Source organism: Trichosurus vulpecula, chromosome 1 (genome assembly GCF_011100635.1).
Source record: "Trichosurus vulpecula isolate mTriVul1 chromosome 1, mTriVul1.pri, whole genome shotgun sequence".
Classification (NCBI taxonomy): Eukaryota; Metazoa; Chordata; class Mammalia; order Diprotodontia; family Phalangeridae; genus Trichosurus; species Trichosurus vulpecula.
The window spans coordinates 313,013,553-313,035,666 of record NC_050573.1 but is presented as its reverse complement, the minus strand read 5'-3'; the positions used below and the strand labels follow the sequence as shown (position 1 = coordinate 313,035,666).

General features: G+C 37.0%; 1 protein-coding gene across 1 annotated transcript in view; it reads left to right on the top strand.

Moving 5' to 3' along the window:
- CDH6 (cadherin 6) overlaps positions 1-22,114 on the top strand; it is an 80,328-nt gene that overhangs the window by 24,230 nt on the left and 33,984 nt on the right. The window contains exons 2-3 of the mRNA XM_036761793.1: positions 18,145-18,439; positions 20,791-20,910. Of these exons, the coding sequence (XP_036617688.1) occupies positions 18,145-18,439; positions 20,791-20,910 (415 nt within the window). The remainder of the gene's footprint in view (positions 1-18,144; positions 18,440-20,790; positions 20,911-22,114) is intronic.

The following is a 22,114-nucleotide window of genomic DNA, read 5'->3' as shown; positions in this document are numbered from 1 at the left end:
TATTGTTTCATTTGTATTTTACATGAACAGTTCTCAAATATAGAGTTTCCCCATCATTTATCTCTAAGTCTTACTCAGTTCCTCCTTTGCTTCTTGTGATAGATGCATGCATTCATTTTATTTCTTCATTTAATTCCTTTCTTGTGTTCATTATCTTTTTTGTTGTGGCTGTAAAGAATTCTGGCTTTTTTCTCATTCTTCCATTTGTGTTATTATATTGTGTTATTCGTCTTCTGGAGTTTTTGTCTCTGTTTCTTTTGACCCATAATGTTTCTCCATTGTGTTGAAACTTTTGTTTGCTTTTTTTAAAGCAGGCATAGTTCAATTTTTTTGTTTATAAAAAACAACTATATGGTTGCCACAGCAGCTGCCTGGGTCCTCTGGACAGACATGCGAGTGTGAGTCTTCACAAGATGGTTGGTGAATTCCTGATAGTGAGATTTAGTGAACACAGTCTCCTTCCACAGGTCTGGGGTTAAATAGCTGTATGTTTTGGAGATGGCATCAAAGGCAGCTTTAGCAAAGTTGCCCAGAGTGGCAGTGTTCAGGGTGAGAGAGACAAAGTCCAGGAACCCCAAGACTGGAGTTCCCAGACAGGGTAGTTGAGGGGGAGTACCCCTCAAGGACCCAAGTACTGGAGAGGGTCAGGGCCATCTGGAATGAATTTGAGGACTCAAGCATTATTTAAGTCAAGGTGGGAAAGATTTATTATGCTTTTCAGTAGGCAAGAGTTCTTAGGGAACCTGCAACTTTACAGGGGTGCAGGTAAAGTTTATATAGGACACTCTTTAGTAAAATGTGCCAGATATGTTAATTAGGTGTTTTGGGGTGGGATTAGGGAGTGGTTAAGGGTGGTCAGTTCTTAAAGGAACATGCACTGTTTGTGTTTATTGTGCAGGTATCTTACCCAGAGTTCACTGGTAAATAGCCCAAAGGGAGGCTACATGGAGGTGTGGTTTTAGGCCTGAAACATCACTAAGTCAACTAACAATCAGAGCTGACTGGGAAATACCCAGGCTGCTCCCATCAATGTCTTGTTAGGCAAGATAAATGTAAGAGAGTATACATATGTCTACGTCTAGCACGCATATGATAGGCCAGTGAGTAGTGAATATCTCTATGACCCAGTATACAGCCACTTCAGCATGTACACAACTGGTCAAACTAATAAAGTCTATAAGTACAGCTGGCTACTGTGTCAGAAGGAAAGATAAGTATTTTGCTAGGGCATGCTGCCCTTGAACTGAAGAGAAACTGCCTGAGACAGTGTTTTGAGGCTAGGAAGAGATGTGATTTTAGAACTGGATGTGTTTTTGGAACTGGGGTCCAAGCACAGGCACCCAAGCACCCCATCAGTAGTACAGCCTCTTGCAGAAATATAGCAGTCATCAATTCTAATCATCATCAGGAGCTTCTTAGGCACAGGAGCTAAGACAATGCCAGTACCTATAGGGGCAGGGAACAAGAGCAGCAGAACTGACCCACATAGCCCAGTGACCTTGCAGGGCACTGTGTGAGGCTTGCCAATCTTGTTCCCCCAGCCACGTCTCACAGGAACAATGGACAGCTTGGCCAGAATGATAGCACCACAAATAGCTGTGGTCACTTCCTTGGAGCACTTGATACCCAGACCAACATGGCCATTGTAGTCACCAATGGCCACAAAAGCCCTGAACTTAGTACATTGTCCAACTCTAGTTTGTTTCTGAACAGGCGTGATCTTCAGAACCTCATCTTTCAATGAAGATCCCAGGAAGAAATCTATGATCTCAGACTCCTTGATAGGAAGTGAGAAAAGAGATCTCTTCCAAATACTCGATCTTCATGTCCTTGACTAGCTGGCCCAGCCTAGTGACTGCAACCCACTCCTTGTCTTCAGCCTTTCCTCCCTTTGCCCTGCGGCCTGGATCATGCTCTGGCCTCCACCTTGGCCCCCACTGCCCAAGCCACCCCAGAAGCCACCCCAGCCTCCAACTCCCAGCCCAGAGCTCCCCACACCTCCTGCAGCACTGGCATCATCTGCCATTTGGTATTCACCAGAAGTAGAAGCTGCTTTTTTCTTTGAGTTACTTTTTTCCTAAAAATAATTTTATTTTGAAGATACGTGGGGCTTTAAAAAAAATCTGGTGTTTCTAGTGTTGTTTTTGAAGGGTATGGAGAAGGTAGGCTTTCTTGCAACCTCTCACACCCTCCCCCCAGAAAACTAAATGATAGCACCAAAGAAACTAGAAGGTTTCTGCAGAATATATAGTTCAAGCTTATTCTAATATAGGAAATCACAACATATTAACAACTTAAAGATTTGAGAGACAAATAAATTAGAAGTGGTTACTGGATCTATAAAACAATTTTTAAATTTGCTATCTGATTTGATTTTTAAAATTTAATTGTTCCTTTAAGTAATGAATCACATATATAGTTTGACTTACAAAATTTCAAGTTACATGACAGTTTTACTGGGACAAATCTAGTCCATTAATGCATAGTAAACCTATATTAACTTACTTTATGCTTAAATTTCTTCTGTGTTCAATTAAGAAATTCTTAGATATTAACTGTTTGTTGAAAGTGAAGAACAGATGGAAATTATTCACATGTACTTTGGGCATCATTATCCTATTGCCCAACATAAAATTATATACGGTATTACTTATAGAATCAATTTGTATCTATGCTATAGAAATGTGAATTTAGCCTTATAAATTGTAAACATTACTTAACTCAGAGTTAGACTTTATTCTATGAAATATTTAATATTCACAGAGGTATCTAGATAATCTTTAATATAAATTTTCCTTCTGCTTGTCATGGAATAAATGGATACATTCCATTTCTATATTACATATTACATCTAGTTTGGCACATATTTATTATGGATTAAGCAGATTACTTTGAGACTTTGAAGTTAAGTAGATTAACCACAATTAATATTTAAGAAGATCTAGAAAACTAGCCAAATGTAATGGATACTAAAGTCTCTATCATTCATTCAGCAATGAAAGAATATTGGGGTTGGAGTCAATGAACCTGGGTTCAGATTTTGCACCTACCACTCACTTAACCTGTGTGATCTGTCATTTAACTTCTGTAGACCTCAGTTATAAAATGAAATAGTGGTACCAGATGACTTCTGAATCCTTTCCAGCTACCGATCTATGATCCTGAGTAATACTGCAACTTACAAGGACTTTCTGGATGACTGATGCAAAGAATGATATGTAATACATTTGGCTGTAATATTAATTAAGGTGGGACTTTTTTACTGTTTTCTCTTTTGGAGCACTTATTTAATCAAGTGCTCTTGATGAGTCTAGCCTTTGTTTCTTTGATTAAATTAGGAATCTTCGATGACCTCCTTGCCTCAAGGGAAAGCCTGGTTTGCATAGGTTTGAATGATATGTTTGTGATGCCAGAGGCTTTTAGGCCACATGGGTTTGAGTCCCAGGTTTGTGACGCTTTTAGGTCACATGAGTTTGAGCCTCACGTTGTGATGCCCTTTGACCCTGAACAAAACATATATAAACCCAGAAGTTGGTGTTCTCCCTTGGGGCTCTCAGTCACAGGAAGAGTGGCGTGGGACTCTGGGCAGCCATTTTAAGAGCCCTCCGGCTTGTAAACCCAGATGTTGATGCTTTCCTGGTAACTATGAATTGTGATTTGGTCTGTTTATATTGTGTATGTTTGTATTTGCTCTGAAGTTCAAGGTGCTGGCTTTTCCTCCTGAACTAAGTGAATGATATTTGTATGTGGGATTAAAGTAAGATTATTAACTCCTTAACATTGCTTTCCTTAGTAAAGCAGATCAAAGAACCTGTGTTGGTGCCGTTCTGCATTCTGGTTGTTGTTGGTTTTACACAGCCACAGTAGCTACTAGCAAGATTGTTGCTACATTAGCAAAAGACAGTTGTTACTACTAGTTAGTTACTACTAAAAATCTGAACTGACACTTTGGGGGCACTAAAATATTATTTGGGATTTCAGATATGTTGCACTTTGACATAAGCTACTCAGGACAATCTTCCAGTCTACTGCACAGTTTTACAGGAGCTTAAGAAAGGAGTCTAGTATTACTAATTAAACATTGAATATGGCTTAGCCACTTTTATTCTTGTGCAATTATGAATTATCATTGAAAGGTGGCATAGTATAATGGAAATATTACAGGCCTGGGAGTTGAGAGAAAGAGATTTCAGAATGACTTTCTGGGCCTCTGCTTTCTCACCAATAAAATGAAGGCCATGGTCTAGATGGCCTCATCCAATTCTGACATTCTACGATTCTATGACTCTGGTGTCTTTGAAAATATAAGTTTCAGGGTAATTTGAGGAGTCAAAGCTCATGCTAGAAGTAGAGCCTGATTTTCTTAGTCCCTGTCCCAAAAATTGTTTCTGTTACACTAAATGCCCTTTTGTATCCCTTTAATGTAGTAAATCTCACATGGAAATGGCATATATTAAAGACATGTTGAGAAGCAATGTGATATAATGGAAGGACTTGGATTCAAAAGACTCAACTTCTCATTCTGGCCAATGATTCAATTAATAAAAAAACATTTATTAAGCACCTACTGTATGCAAAAAGTTGTGCTATAATCTGGCACTAATACAATTTTTAGAAAGCTCCTACTTTCATGGACCTTACACTGTCATAGAGTTATATGACACATGGTTAAATAATAAATAAAAACACTTAAGTGGTTCATCCACTTACTAGTCATGTCATCTTAGGGAAATAGTTACTTAAAGTCTCTGAGCCTCAATTTCTCTACCAGTAAAATATGGATTAAACATAAGTACAATATGTACCTAATGGGGAAGTTGTGAAAATCAAATGAAATAACATGTTTAAAAAAACTATAATAAGATTTAACTGTATGTGACTATATATGTATATGTATTACATCTAGTACTTTGAAGTTACATGGTTTTTTTTAATCCAAGTCCAGGGCTCCTTCCACCATATCACATTGCTTCTCAAAATGCCTTTGATGTCTGCCATTTCCATTTGAGTTTAATTATATTTTTTAAATATTTTTTTATTTTTAGTTTACCACACATGGTTCTACATAATTTTGAGTTCCAGATTTTCTCCCCTCCCTCCCCAAGATGGCATGGAATCTCATATAACTACCATGTATATTAAAGGGATACAAAAGGGCATTTAGTGCAACAGAAACAACTTTGGAATGGAGTTACCCTGAAGTTCTACTCTGTCACATTTTCAAAGATACCAGAGTCAAAGAATACATGTGTATACATATATAGGTACATATGACATATATCATGTATATATATACATGATATATATATATATATACACACACATATGTGATGTGTATATGTATGTGTATATGTGTACACTAGATATAGTTGCTGTTGAGTTGTTTCAGTCGTGTTTGACTCTTTATGACCTTGTTTTGGAGTTTTTTTTGGCAGAGCTACTGGAGTGGTTTGCCATTTCCTTCTCTAGCTCATTTGACAGATGAGGGAGCTAAGGCAAACAGGGTTAAGTGACTTGCCTAGGGTCACACAGCTAGTAAGTGTCAGAGGCTGGATTTGAACTCATGAAGATGAGTCTTCCTGATTTCAAGCTCAGTAATCTATCCACTGTACCACCTGGCTGCTATGTACATGGGTGCATACGCATACACACACACACACACAAGCACACATATGCATATGCATATGTGTATATATATATATATATATGTAGAGAGAGAGAGAGGGAGAGAGAGAGAGAAAGAGAGAGAGAGAGATTCATTCATTGGCTTACATGAATTATATTTGGAGAGCTGCTTGTGCCTGAGCATCTAATACTCACTTCTGACCTTCCAAGTCATATCATAACCTTCTCTCTCATATGATTTCTATATTGCTACAATCTCCCATTTTAAAATATTTTTTAAAATCCCACCATCTCCAGAAAGCTTTCTTCTGTAAATCATATAAGTGGTAAAAGCTTCCTGAACTATGTGAACATTTAAACCTACCATGGGAGCTATTTCCTATTAGTCTCATTTCAACTATTCGTTTATCTTTGTATACATAAATACACATGTACATATATATATATACATTGACATAAAAATCTAAACACTCAATACTGACAAGTATAACTTAAACCCAATATAACTTAATTATATTGCTCTCCTGAATTTTTTTTTACTTCTATATGCTTTCATTTATATTTCATTTGATTGTGTCTGTGTCTGTGTTTCCACTCTCAGCTTTGAGGCAGCTTGGTGTAGAAAGAGTGCTGTCTTTGAGGTTAGATCTATATTCACATTCAAGCTCTACCATTTACCTAGTCAAGTTATTTTACTTCACTGGGCCTCGGTTTCCTCACCTGTCATATGAAGGTGTTGGACTGAATGACCTCTAAGGTCCCTTCCACCTCTGTATCAATGATTATAAGTTTCTACAGGGTGGAGACTGCAATTTCTTTTTTTTTCAGTGCCTAGCCAAATGGTGCATTAGAGGGAGTGTTTAAATAGATGGGTTTGATTTGGTTTTGGTTTTAGAGATGAGTATGCTTCATAGCGAAAGAATTTATTCCTAATGTAAAGGTGACTTCCTACCAGTTTCTGATGAGTTAAGTTGGGATCTGGCTCATTGGAGAATAAAGGTGCCTATGGCAAGTTTGCTGAATTGGTTCCCTAGACTTTAAAGGAAGGTAACTTCTGGTCCCAATTTCCTGTACCTGCAGTGAGCCTCTCTCCACTTCTTTTCACAGAGTGTGATATTACCAGTCACATTTATCACTATTTTGAGTTTGAGGCAATATTTACCTAGGATTTTCAGTTTCCAGCTAAGAATTTTACCTCACCCTTCAGGTTGCTGCCACTAAGGTGACAGTATGTGTCAGGTATTCAGTGGCATCATTGAATAGTCTGGCAACTACAGGAATGTGAAAGCCATATATGCAGAAATGTCATCAAACAGACTCTGAATCCTTCATGTTTATAATTTTTAAAAATAAGTACTGAATTCCAGACTACTTACTGTATGTCTCTACCCAGATGTACCACCAATGCCTCACACTCAGCTGATGGCATTCTGTCTTCTCAGCTGACATTATTTAAAATCTCAGCATCATCTTTGACTCTTTAGTCCCTTTCACTCCATATGCTATCAGTTGCCAAACCCTGTTGATTCCATTTTCTATACATCCTCAAATCCTTCCAATCTTTCTCATTCCAACTGCAATTTCCCTAATTAAACCGTTGGCATATCCTGCCTGGATTATTATTGTAGGCTATTAACTGGCTTTCCAGTTTCCATTCTCTCTCTGCTGACAAAGTAATCTTCTTAATGATACACTCACTGATCATGTCAATCTTTTGCTCAAAATCTTCCTGTACCTCCTCATTGTCTGTTAAATAAAGTCAAAATTCCTTATCCTGGCATTCAAAGCCCTGCATTTTCAGAGATAGCTATAGCTTGTAGCTGCTCAGGATCAAGTTGGAAGACAAGAGGAGGGCATGGTCACCTAGAGCAGCTTCCATGTGTAAGAGGAACTTACTGCTATGGGAAAATCTGCCAGGAAAGCTGCTTCCTGTTTCTTGATTAAAGAAACAATGTCACTTAACAACGATGTATGAAACACCTACTATTTTCAAGGCATGGTACTAGGCACTGGGAATTAAAAGATGGCACCCACCTCTCACATTTTGATTCGTCCACCTCAGGAACCCCCTTTTCCTTTGATTATCTTTACCTCTGACTGCTTAAATCCAAACTGTTTCGAACCTGGTAAAATGCTGATTTTGTCTCATTAGTTTTTCTTTTTTTTAGTCTACCAGACTTCATGGATGAGAAGCTTTTCCTCCTGATTTACACCAATCTCTCCCTTGTTAAACTAGTGCTGAGACTGGTCTCCTTTTGATTACCTACCAAGAACCTTGCATTAGCTCAGGCTAAATTACAAGCCCAAATCACAAATTGTGATGGTAGAGATTAGGCCACTGCAACATATAACTCCAAACTATCTTTCCATCCTTTTGTCACATTACTTCTCCTTCCCTGATTCCTATTTCCAGCCAATCTGGACTACTCACAACTCTCATTCTTGTCCTTCTCTTTCCCATTTCTGTGTTTTTTTTCTCTTGCAGTTTTCCAAAGGCCCAACTCAGATGCCACTTCTTCCATGAACTCTTCCCCAGAAATGATCTCTTCCTTCTCAGTTTTCTCAAATCATATTTAATATGTATTATATTTATTTCCATAGAAGTCATCTCCCTTTTTAGAGTACAAGTTTCTTGAAGACTGGGACTAACTTTTTGCTTTTTTGTGTCTTATATACCTACTATGATGTCTTGCATATAGTAGTTGTGAAATGTTTGTTGAATTGTTCTTGTATGACTTTTAAATTACTTAGATAAATTTGGGGTTTTACAGACATGGAGGTCCCTTCTACCAATTCTGATCAGAAGCCTCCCATGCCTTCTTACCCTGGGCAACTGTGCTCTGTGTCTCTCCACAAATCCTTCATAAAAGATCCATCCCAAGTATGGCAGATGGTCTTTCAACTCTTTTAGCTGTTCCATCTCTTAACTTCTCATTCCTGATACAAGATTGATATGTCTCCTTTCTAGCTATATCACTTCTCATTAATGTATTTTAGTCACTTCCCATGTATTGGGTAAGAGGTAGCTGGGAAGTGATGAAAAGTAAGAATATGTCCACAGTTTGGTTGTAAGCTATTTACATGCACCATGGCTCTTGGCATTGTCCTTTGGGTTGCCTCTGACTGTGATTCTTCTAAAATAAAGGTCTTCCTTGATTCATAGCCATATAGTAAATGTTCAGATGGGTAGAGGATCTAATCAATTCCATAGTTTCTCCAGCGATACAGATTTCAAGCCATCCATGCCTGCCTTCCCATGAGAGTCTCATTCATATTCTCCCTAAAGTTCACTACAAAGAGCCTATGAGCTGGAGGCCTTCCCAATTTGATATTAACTAGAAGGGCTTTTGTGGCAGAGTCACTCTGGGCAATTTCTCTAATGAAATTCTCCTCTTCAATTTCCTTGTCCCCATCTCCTTTTTAAAATTTGTGCAGAGGGAATAATGCATATGCAGCACTCATCAAAGACATATTCATCTGGCCATTATCAACTTTTCATTTATTTTTTTCTCAATGTGTGGGCATGATATATCACTATATATTTCACTGAGAAGACTTTGTACAGTATGTGATTAGTATGTTGTCTTCTGAAAATAGGAAGATTTAAAGAACCTCCCCATAATTTGTGAATCATTTCATTTGGATGTTGTACAAGTCTGTGACACTAGTGAGCTCCTTAAATGAACAGAAGTCTCCTTGTTTGACAGTGCTGGTTGTCTTTACTCAATGCAGTGTTTGCCATGGAGTCTTGTAGCATTTAAGTGTACATGTCAGAGATGGTGTGCCTAGGAGAACATTCAAGGCTATATTTTGTCTTTATGACTCAAATGGTTTTTAATAACCAATAATTGTCAAAAACATCTTGTATTATTTGGACATCTCAGAGATGCTCTACTGCACAGTGTTGCTTTTTTGTTTTCATCAAAGACACCATTGATTTATGCATAGATCACTTTTTGAATTAATACTTTTTGTTTTTATATTGCTATATGGATAGATATGCCTATCTATATCTATATGTGTGTATACATGTGTATATATACATATATGTATATGTATCTATCTATCCTTGCCTACTTTCTCTTCCAAATGAGCCTTCTCCTACAATAAAAATTTTAAAAGCACGAGAAGCAAAGAAGTTCAGAAAAACTGACACATCAAACAATGCTGACATGATAATGCATATATTATTTGATAGGATTTAACAGAGATGAGAAAAGAAGTTTATGAAGTAGTCACTGTGGATGACTTCAACCCTTTAGCTCTCCCCCACACCTTGTTTTTCCCCCAAAAACTGATCTTTTCATTCTATTGGAATCTTCCCATCTTTGGAATCTGCATTTCTAAATTGATGCTTCTCTAAAATTTTGTTAAGGGCTATTACCTTGCATTGTACACTTAAGTGGTAAAGTCAAATCCAATCCAATTCATTAAACATTTATTAAACACTATGTACCAGACACTATACTAAGTGCTGGGTATACAATTAATAAAAAGAAAGGCAGCCCCTGTCCTTAAAGAGTTTACAACTTAAGGGTTGGAGATAACACACAAAAGGAGGCAGAAAAGTGGCGGGGAGATGTCACCTAGGTGTACTCGGCATGGGGGCATTGTTCCATGCAGATGAAACCAAGAGCAACACCTGCAAAGCACACTGAGAAGAGTCCAGTTTCTGCCCTCTAAAAGGAAGGCAGCGGGGTGGGGGGGGGGGAGGGAGTTTGGTGCTCTGGCCTCTAGCCTCCAATCAGAGAAGAGGCTCAAGGAAGTGGTGACAATCAAGGCTTAGTTAGCAGCATGGTGATGAGATTAGAAATGATGAGCTTAACTGAGAGAGTTGGAACCAGGCAGAGCAGCAGATGCAAAGTGGAGTTAATCCAAATGTGTTTCCACTACTGTTGCTGATGACAATAAATTACCATAAAGAGCCTGGCACATCTGTTCCAGTTCACCTCTATTTGTTATCATTCATTTTCATTTACAAATACTCCCTAAATGAACCTGTTCCATTGGGTCACATGCCAAATTTTATAATAACATTTCTCCCTCAGCTTATTTTTGCTATTTCATGAAGTAATGCTACTCCTAATCGTTGATCCTCCTCCCCAGTGATGATTTGAAAATGGTCTCGTACCTTAAACTGATGTATACAGAAAGACACAGACTCATGGACTCTGAGAGTTACAAGGGAACTCAGAAGCTGCCTAGTTTTCTTCCCATGGCCTAATTGGTGCCTGTGTTTTGGTTATCTTTATGGCAATCTGTTTATGCCTGCTGTGAGCACTCCAAAGCAAGATTCCTAAGGGGCCCATAATGTTAGATTTTCTTTTGTTTTTGAACACACAACAAAACCAATTATTTCAACCCCCTTTATTTACCTCTCTGAGAACTTTCAAGCAGTTCTTTCATTTGGCTACTATTTTATTTTATTTCATTTTATTTTATATTTTTGCCAACAAGGATCTAATTCAGTTCCTCCAGTCATATACTGATTCATTGGTCATTGGGAAGAGGTCAACTATTAGGTCAGCAAGCGTTTATTAAGTACCTCCTGTGTTCCAGGCACTGTGCTAAGCTCTTGAGTTATAAATAAAATACAAAATATGGGCCCTGCTCTCAATCAACTCATAGTCTAATGGGGGTGTCAACATATAAACAACTATGCACAAACAAGAGCTACAGGGTAAATTGGAGATAATCTCAGAGGGAAGGCCCTGATATTAAGGCAGAATCAGGAAAGACTTCTTGAAGAAGGTGGGATTTTAGTTGAGATTTTTTGAAGGAAATCAAGAAATCCAGGAAACAGATATGAAGAAGAGAATTCCAAGTCCTGAAGATGGCCAGTGAAAATATATGCAGTTGGGAAGTAGAGCATCTTGTTCAAAGAACATCAAGGAGGCCAGTGTCCCTGCATCTTAAAGTACAAAGAGTAAAGTGCAAGGAGACTAGACAGGTAGGAAGGAGCTAGGTTTATGAAGTGCTTTCAAAACCAAACAGAGCTGTTTCTATTTGACCCCGAGGCAATAGAGAACCACTGGAGTTTATCAAATAGGGGGTGATATGCTTAGACCTGCTCCCAGTTTGACAGCTGAGTGGAGGATGGCCTGCAGGCAGAGAGATTAACCAGAAGACAAAGTTGAGGCATGAGGTAATGCGGACCTGCGTCAGGGTGGTGGCAGTTTCAGTGGAGAAAAGAGAGTGTCTATGATAGATATGAAGGTAGACACTACAGGACTTGGCAACTGATTGTATGTGGAGGAGAAGAGAGAGTGAGGAGTTGAGGATGAAACCTAAGTCTCAAGCTTAGGTGAAAAGGAGGTTGGTGCAGGAAGTTAGGACAGACAATCTGAGGATTAGATAATGAGTTCAGCTATGGACATGTTGAGTTTCAGATGTCTATGGGACATACAGTTCAAGATGTTCACTGGGCAGCTGGAGATGAAAGACTGGAGGTCAGGAGTACCAACAGTTGAATGAATGTTTGGCAGACATGGCAATGAACATGACCACACGAAATAGGTAGCTAGAGCATAGCCAATTAGACATTTCACTCCTATTTTTTATGGTTCATATCCACACTATCAATAGAATTTTGAACCAAATTCAAAGTTATTTTTCTATTCCAATGGGTTCTTAATGGTTTTAAGGGCTAACTAATGTGCAATACCTTTCTTATTAACTATGTATGATTGACTCCCTGGCTTTGTCAGACTCCACTCCTAAGAACCCTGTTATTCTTAACATTCTCTCTTCTCTTTTCTACCTCTCTATCTCATCACTATATAAACTGAACAAGGATACATAAGACCAAGAGCCATTTTGTATTTTTTTTCTGTGTCTTAGGTTATATATCCCTCCCAAAATGTGTTACCTAATGATCAGCCTTCTAATGATGAACTTCTCTGTGCTTAGCTAGGCTGCTTCTCAGCGAAGTATAGACATCGTTCTCATCTATAATATGCTCTAAGTCTCTGTTAACACAAGCTCCAAGTACTTTTTGAGTCAGTTTATTATCTCAGCTCTTATACACCCCAGTAAGACTTTTGTGGTGGCAAAGACAAATAAAATAGACAGCAATGTTGGTTAAAAGTATCAAGAAAAGAAGCTTTTTTAAAATCAGAAACTGTGTCGAGTAAGATACATTCCCTCTTAAATAAATCTTCATTCAGAGATTTAATCTCTATGTAATATAAGAAAAAGAAACAGTGACTCCTTCTTGATTCTAAATGTAGCTATCGTTCTTTTTGCAAGCCCTTCTTTACAGTGTTTGCTGTGCTCATTAACATTATGCTGGTTTGATTCAGTTAAGGCCCTATTAACTTAACTAGATTAAAGATATTCTCTCTCTTAAAAAGCAGCCTCTTTAGCCCAGAGAGGTTCTTGCTATGGATATAGTTTTCATTTCCTGATTATAACTCCAGTCAAAACTCTCATTTCTCTCCACAGACTCTCTTTGACTGATCTCTGCATCTCACAGAATGACCTCATATTCTAAATGTTTATGATTACAAAGTTCCACAGATGTTGAAAAATAACAGCCATAACATGTAACTTTTCAAAATACAGTAACATAAAGCAAGAATTAGATTTCTTTACAGGGTGCCTTTATATTCTATTAGACAACTCATACTCACTAGCAAAATTAAGCTATTGTTTATTTCATAGTATTTTCTATCAAAATAATTCCTGTTCTTGAAAGATTCACTTTAGTTACTGGCAAAGCTAGGGAATCAGTCATGCATAGTTAATAAAAGAAAGGTATTGCACATTAGTTAGCCCTTAAAACCATTAAGAACCCATTGGAATAGAATAATAACTTTGAATTTGGTTCAAAATTCTATTGATGGTGTGGATATGAACCATAAAAAATAGGAGTGAAATGTCTAACTGGCTATGCTCTAGCTACCTATTTCATATGGTCATACCCATTGCCCTATCTGCCAAGCTATTACTCAAAACAAAACAAAATGGCAGAGTGGATAAAAGAACATCGTAGAATGAAAAGAGTATTGCCTCTGGAGTTGGAGGTTCTGGCTTCAAGTCTCTGACTTTTCCTTGACTAATTATATGACACTGGGAAAAGCCACACCCTCTTTGGGCCTCAGTCTCCTAATCTGTAAAATGAGTGTCTAAATGAGATAAGGTCCCTTTAAACTGAAAACCTATGGTCCTATGAATAAATGAGCAAAACTCCCCCCCCCAAGAAAAAGAAAAAAAATAAGAATTCCTTCAAAAATAAATTATAATCAGATATCTTAGTGAAAAAAGATACCTGATGCCACTGCCTCACAGATGCAATATTCTGATGGTGCTGGCTAATTTTTACTTGATGTTGAATCATTAAGAGGGAACCAGATGATTAAGCTTAATGGAACAACAACATTATACTGAAATTAGTAAATGCATGCCTAAAGCAGTCTACAACCTTTTATTTGTTATTGTTTAACTTCTGTCTTTTACAGTGGCTATGATAAATTACATCACAGAAGGGGGAAAAAACAATTAAAATCAGAGTATTCAATAAACCACTAATGTCTCACTATTGTCACCATAAAGTCCGTAACAGTGTCATTGCTTCTGTCTTTCCCCAAGAAAATGTCAGAAGGAGCCAGCATTAGGTGGGAAAGGAAAAAGAATAAAAATAAATAGGCACTGGAGCCTGCTATATTTCAGGGTATATAGATACTATACCTTTGAATGATGAGGTTAAATGGCTTCCCTATTGGACACTGTTGGGGTAGAAAGATGAGATTTCCACAAGTTTTCAAATATTAATAAATCAAGTTCAAGATCTCAAATATATTCCCAGTACATATTATTCGGTTTCTCTTCCTTCCTTTTATGCTGTCATAAGTGTTTATTCTATAAGTCATCAAAATGGTGTATCTAGACAGCTAAAAATAAGTTTCAGATTACTTCTATCTGAATAAATCCTTTGACCAGACATAGTTTTCAGCTACTAAATGTGCTGTAATTATTTGTCAGTGGTCATGATAAATATCCGGTCAAGGACAAATATAGATAATTGAATATAGACAAATAAATCAGAGGTGCAGACACCAATTTTTGCCCAATGAAAACATAATGGGTTTGATATCAGATTTTACCACTGAAGATTCACTGTATTTGTTATGACCTATGTGTGGAAAGTATGTTTCAAAGTCATCGCAGCCAAGTTCTCAAAACAAGTATATGAGTTGACATTCATTTATAAAGGTACATATTCACATAGACTTACAGCTGAGGGTATATTTGACTTAGGTAATATTAAACTAACTGATTTTTTTTGAGTTAAATAGCTTTTTAATACTCTTTTCAGTCTTTAAAAACTGATGGAATAATTAAACTTTTTGTGGTAGTGCATCTGATGGGCTAAAAAGCTGATCAGAGTCAAAATGATATCCAATCTACTTGCTTCATTTTAAAGAGAAGGAAACTGATGTCCAAAAGATGTGGCCAAGGTCATCTAATGACAGATCTAGGACCAGAATCCAAGATTCTTGGTTCCCAGTACAGGGTCATTTCCACTAATACCACATTGTTTTTTTCTATAGTCATAGTTTTAAGGTTTCCTTAGCACATCTCTGTTTATATTATTTTCCTTATTTTTCTCACTTTATGCAATTCCCCTTAGATTTCTTTTCCTTTCATTTCTACCTGATTACTTCCAAAAGCTATAAATAACAAAAACACTTTTATTTCTCTCCAAACTAATAAACAAATTTATAACCTCCTAGAGAAATTCAAGTGAAAACCCTATGGTTCTTTGGCTTTTGACATTTTCTATGATAATGTCAGCATAAGGTGTTGGATAAATCCCAAGACCATCACAGAATCATTGTATCTGATAATCATAAAGGACCTTAGAGTCATTTAACCCAACCTGTATTTCACCAAAATCCTCCTATACAATATCTACCCTGTGTTTAAAGACCTCCAAGCAAAGAAGAAAATGCTCCCTCTGGGAGCAACCTATTCTGCCTTTGAATAGTTCTAATAGTGAGGAAGTTGTCCTTACAAAAAGCCTAAATCAGCCTTTATGCACCCTCCACCCATTCTTCCTATTTTTGTACCTCTTTGGACAAGCTGAATGAGTTTAATTCTTTTGCAGAACAGTGCTTCAAATATTCGAGGATTCTCCATATGCTTCCAGTCTTCCCTGAGTCACGGCAACTAGTTGTTTGCTTTTGGACAAATTATATAAGCTTTCTAGCCCTCAATTTCCTTACAGATTAAAATGAGCATGTAGAGCAGGAGCAGGAGGTTTAATTCAATGGACATTTTAAGTGCATTATGGTAGGCACTAAGGATGCAAAGATACAACAAAATACAAGCCAGGCCCCCGAAGAGGTTACAATCTAGCTCCTAAAGTCCTTATTTTAAATTTCATGTCAGTAGCAACTTCAGTTATTCAATTGAGTAATTATCTTCTGGTGAGGTTTGGGTAAGAATCAGACCAGTATTGACTTCTTTTAAGCACAAAGACTTTTTTTATTCAATTGCACATATTCTCCCTTCACCCATCCATTGAGAAGGCAAGAGAAACAAAACCAATTACAAATAAACAAATACATTTTACAAATAAATATATGCAAAACAGATTTCTGCATTAGCCATGTTGAGATAAAGAGAGAGACACAGAGAGACAGACAGAGAGACAACGAGAGAGAAAGAGAGAGAGAGAGAGAGAGAGAGAGAGAGAGAGAGAGAGAGAGAGAGTGCTTCAATCAGGACTTTTAGTCTGTCAGTTCTTTATCGGAAGGTGGATAGCTTGTTTCATCATGAGTCTTTTGAGCATAGCCTTTTTCATTAAAACTACATGGCAGAATAATAATGTGCTACCTCTTTGTACCTGCATGGTAGTCCTGAACACTTAGTTTCAAATTCAGTTCTTCTAAATAAAAAACAATCTGTAACTAGTTTTAGATTATCTGAGGGGCTGTCAAATACTTATGGTGCTTTTCTGTAGTAAAAAATGTGAGAAAATAAGGGAGCACCAGTGACCTGAAACTTTGGAAACTCTGTGTCAGGGTTCAGCACCATAAAATATCTATAAATGGTATGAAAAACTGAAATTTTAAAGTTGCCCTGTGAGGTCAGAAAAGAGCCCCCCAACATAATGAGGTGACCTGTGTCAGTAAGGCAAGATTCATGACCTTGAGGATCAAATCCCAAGACCAATAACTCCAGTTCAATAGAGCAGTAATTATATTCCAAAACTAGTAAGCCCACCTCAATGTAGCAACAAGGAAATTATAACACAGTATTATATCAAGGAACCAAGTCATTCTATAACCTTTTGCCCTGCTATGGCTTTCCTCTAAACAATCTTAACTGCCTGCTTCTGAAAGCCCTTGCAGTTCTCAGAGTCCTTGCAGTCTCCTGGATTCTCTGGTTTCTCAGTTCTCCAGTCTCTCGATGCTGTAGATTCTCGCCTCTTTGTTCTCCCAACTTTCTGGTCTGCCCTCTCTGCTCTGCAGTCTCTCTCAACACTGGCTCTCTCTCAATGTCTGCTCTTCAAGACCCTCTTAATGTCTGCTGCCTCAATGTCTTATTGATGTCTGCTTCTCAGTTCTGCTCCTCTCACACTCTGGGCTCACCCTATATACAGTTCTAGCTGGCATCTGATTGGCTATAACTCAGGTCTCTGATTGGCTGAATTCATGCACATCTGATTGGCTAGAACCCAGTACACTTACAGTTGGCTCTGGTCGTAGCACCTCTCCCAAGGGCTCTGAGGGCTTCACACCTCTCCTGACCTAATTAGCAAAAGGGTGTGGGCCTGGGGCCTCATGCCTAGTTAGTGAAAAGGTGTGGGCCTGGGGATTTGCACCTGGTAATTAAAGGGTATAAGTAAAAGTCCCTTCTCTGAGGAAGCTTTCATCTGTCTCATTTTTTAAAATGAGAATTCAGTACGTATTTTTATAAATCAAGTCCATACTAATGGGGAGGGCCATCATAAGTCTTCCAGATATAGGGACCTGGGGTCAGGAGAAAAATCAATGCTAAGTACTAGTACAAAAAATTAGAACTAGTACAAAGAATTAAAATGATTTAAATGTGCAGTTTGACATTTATTTTTAAAGTGATTATGAGAAAAGGGATGTTAAGCCCTGAAGCATAGTGATCAGTCACCTCCACTCCCTTCTTTTCTCATACTTTTAGCAAAGAAAAAGTCCCCCAAAGTCCTACTCAGGCTACCAGGTTACAGTCCTGGCTATACTAGTGACAAGCTGTGACTCAGAGCAAGTCATTTAACCTTTCTTGCTATCATTTTTCTTTTCTACAAAATGATGAAGTTGAGATCTACATGGTCCTTTTCAGATTCAACTCTTCTAGGATTAGAAACATTCTTCATCTAAGCATGAGGTGAATTTACTAGGGAGGGTACAAAAGAACAACAAAGAATGCAATATCTTATGACATATTAGATGAGAATGAATGAAAGCTGACAAATTATATGTCATGGTCTTGGGGAATTTTTTTTAAATTTTACCTTTTTTTCCTTTTTTTCCTATATAGTTACATTCAGACCAAGATAGAGGAGATGGATCGCTTAAATATATCCTTTCAGGAGATGGAGCTGGAGATCTTTTTATTATTAATGAAAACACTGGAGACATCCAGGCTACCAAGAGACTAGACAGGGAAGAAAAGCCTGTGTATATCCTTAGGGCTCAGGCTATAAACAGAAGAACAGGAAGACCAGTAGAACCAGAGTCTGAGTTCATCATAAAGATCCATGATATCAACGATAATGAGCCCATGTTCACCAAGGATGTTTACACTGCCACTGTACCTGAAATGTCTGATGTTGGTGAGTGATAGCTTAATCTTCAGCCCAATTTACTTTTATCTATTACTTTACTTTATCTATTAAAAGATGTGATCTAATCAAGAAACTCAGCTGGTTAGATTAATTCAAACATTGAATTTAAAAAAATAAAAATGTCCCAAAAATCTCATTTAAAGACCTTTTAAAGTGATCCGTGGTTCTAAGTCTTGGTCCAATGTTCAAAAGTGTTGTCCTTGATTTACATGCCACAAATCATGGAAGAGAATTCTTGTTCTAGTGTATGATAGTTGAGTGAAGGAGATGGACAATGAAAGGAAGAGGTTTCTGGTTCCCTCTCATGCTGAATTTGAAAACTCTTCCCCTCTCCTTGCTTCCTCATATTCCTCTGAGTCTGGGACACAGGAACCTTCCCACTCTATGCAAGATACTTCTGTCACCTTCTCCTGATTATCCCACTAGGACTCAGTCTTCAACACCCAAAAAGAGCAATAGGGAAAGGGCATCCCACAATTCTCAAGGTAAGAACCGTTGCTAATGGGAAACAAAATCCAAAAAGTACATTGATAGACCGGGCCATTACATAAATAAACATGTGGTTTTTAAATAAAACCAAAGCAGGCTTTTTAAAAATGTATGATATATAAATGACAATCGGAGGAAACATTGGTCAGTGATCAAGGAGGTTAAGACAATGTCACAACACTTGACGTGTTAAATTAATATTTTGTTCATGACTCTCACTGCCCATGTGAAATTTAATACTTAGGGATTTCATTCTTCTAAATTAGGGGAAGGTAAAAAGGAAAGTTAAATTAAGAAAAACTCTGCTGTAACTGCAAACCTTATCAAGAGACCTCTTTTGTGATGCTACTAGAATCAAAGGAAGTTATATGTTTGCTTTGTAGTTTCATTAAAATTTACAGCCACATTTTAGAATGCTGAAATAATAAAAAGAAAGCTTTTTATAGTCTTTACAGAAGTGAGATCATAAATCCTATCGTCTACTTAAGCAGATCTACCAGGCTTGAAACAATTCAGTTCCCTAAAATAGTGTGTAACTTAGCAGAATTTTGGCCATGATAGCTTTCATTATCTGCATTTTTTTCCTCTGGGAAACAATTCATGAGCAAAATAATTGCAATATGAATGAAAACTCTTTGGAGGGAAGGTAATTCAGGAAATGACGTCCCCTCATGATTGGATTAAAGAACAGTAACAATGAGTGTCAGACTAACAAAAATTATTATCTTTATTTTTATTATTAACATCCTAGAAAATACATTAAAGTGGGGTTTAAGTGGAGAATGTAGTTCTCACCAATTAAAAAAAAAAGATTAATCAAAGAATAACATTTGTTAGGGTAATCAAAAGTTACTCTCAAACACTAAGTTAATTTCTTCTTAAACAGGCATAAAAATATTCTATGAACTTACTTCTCCCCTTCATACCCTGAAAGGCAGTAGCAGTATACCCAAGGGTGACTCATTACAGGTCTCTAAATAATCCATAAATGTAAACTATTCTTGGACCTAATTACGTACAGCTCATAACACACTTCTTGAGACAATGGGTTTATATTTTTTACCAGCAGCTAAATAAAGTTGTTCTCCCTTGACTTAATCAAAAACTACTTCTTTTCATGGATCAAGCAATGCCTCCTAGTTTTAGTGTCCCAGATTTTAGTGAGCAAGTTGATATTCTTCGTCATCTTTATCTTTCTCAGTTTTACAGGTTTTGACATATACTGTTCGAATCCTTATACTTACTAACTCTTAGAATGTTACAGTTGGAAGGTTTACTTGAGGTCATCTAGTCTAATTTTACAGAAAAGGAAATTTAGTCCTAGGAAAGTTAATTGACTTGCCTAAGCTATATAGTAATTTAGCACCTCTTCCCACCAATTTTCTTGTATTGATAGTATATACATTTTTATTGTTGTTTCCCTAAATAGAATGTAAACTCCTCGAGGTCAGGGACCATTTCATTTTTTCTTCTATATCGTCAGTGCCTGGTACTTTGCAGGAACTTAATAAATACTTGCTGAATAGCAGAATTGGTAATAGACTAATATCTAATCCCCAGTACAGTTTTCTTTCTATTGTATCATACTTCTTGAGACACTGAGAAGTTAAAATACTTTAAATTTACCTTCCTAAGGAAACTGCGCCATCCCTCTGTTTATCCAAATTGCCATTCCCTGCACCTTTCCTAGCTGTTAGTAATTCTTACTTTACTTACCGCACACAAAACTATGACATAGTGTGGTTGTGTTCAAGGGTAAAATTTTGCTTTCACTTGATGTGTGTCTAGCTTTTAAAAATGTAATATCCTATCTCTTAAATCAACATAAATTCATTTTTGTTTCATTCCAGGCACTTTTGTTGTTCAAGTCACTGCAACTGATGCTGACGATCCCACCTATGGGAACAGTGCTAAAGTAGTTTACAGTATTCTCCAAGGACAACCCTATTTTTCGGTTGAATCTGAGACAGGTTAGAAGTTCTTACCATTCAATCTCATATAGTATAACTAATTTAAATAACATGTTAAACCAATATAAGATCAAAGTGCTTACATCTTCCTCAGAATAAAACATCTGCAAAGGTGACACTGAATTATTTTAATCAAAAAAGCAAACTATAATAAATATAATTAAAATATTGTGTATGAGCCCTCTTTCAACCATTTTAAAACAAAAATTACAGGTAATTTTAATTATTTGTTTATATTGGAATGGGGCTGAAAGTCAAAACTTTCCCTCTGAATCAAAGGAAGTAGATGAACTCTCTCTTTCAACTTTCAATTTTTTAGCATTTTTACCAAATTTAATAAACTGTCTTATGATAACTAGATTCTTAAATGGAAATTATTTCAAATATATTATTTCTGAGTTTAGTGAGGTTAAGCAATTTATCCAAGGTCACACAGTAAGTATCAGAGGCAGGATTCCAACTGCACTCTTCCTGACTCTAAACCCAGTGCTATTGCCACTGTTCCAGACTGGACATGACTTTAAAGAAACTTCAACAGAGAATCAGAAGGATGAGGTAACAATGAAAAAAAAAACAATAATGATTATTTAGCTTATGTCTAAATAGTTGAAGGATAAAAGAATGGTAAGCTGCTGTTTACCTCTCCTGAAGTCAACAGCAAAAAAAAAAAAATAAGCTTGAACTCCAAAGTAAAGGGCTCATTTTAGGAAAAAAAAGAGGAGGGGTATTTTTGGTCCACTTAAAAAAAATAGTTGCAATCCTGCAGCATATTACCAAGATCTTACTTTCAGTTGATCATTGATAGAGTGTTAACAGTACAAGATAATACTCCTCTCAGAGGACAAGCTAACTTTTGAAAATCTTTCCAAACTAAGTTTTCTATGATTCTCTGATAATAATATTATTGGAAGACCAGCCTCTAATCAGCTATAGGAAAATTTTAAATGTTCCAACATTCTAATGACAATAGTAATGATGAATGTGATGGTGGTTCACATTTACACAGGTCTTTACAGTTTTCAAAGGTAGGTAGAGCAAGTTTTATTTACCTTCAGTTTATAGATCTCCACTTCAGAATGCTGGTGGAGTTGACTTAACTATCTAATGAAGATAGAAGTGACAGAGGTGGCACTCAAACATAGGTCTTCTACCCACAGTTCAGTGATTTTTTTTCACAATTTTGAAGATGTTACCATTTTTTCCC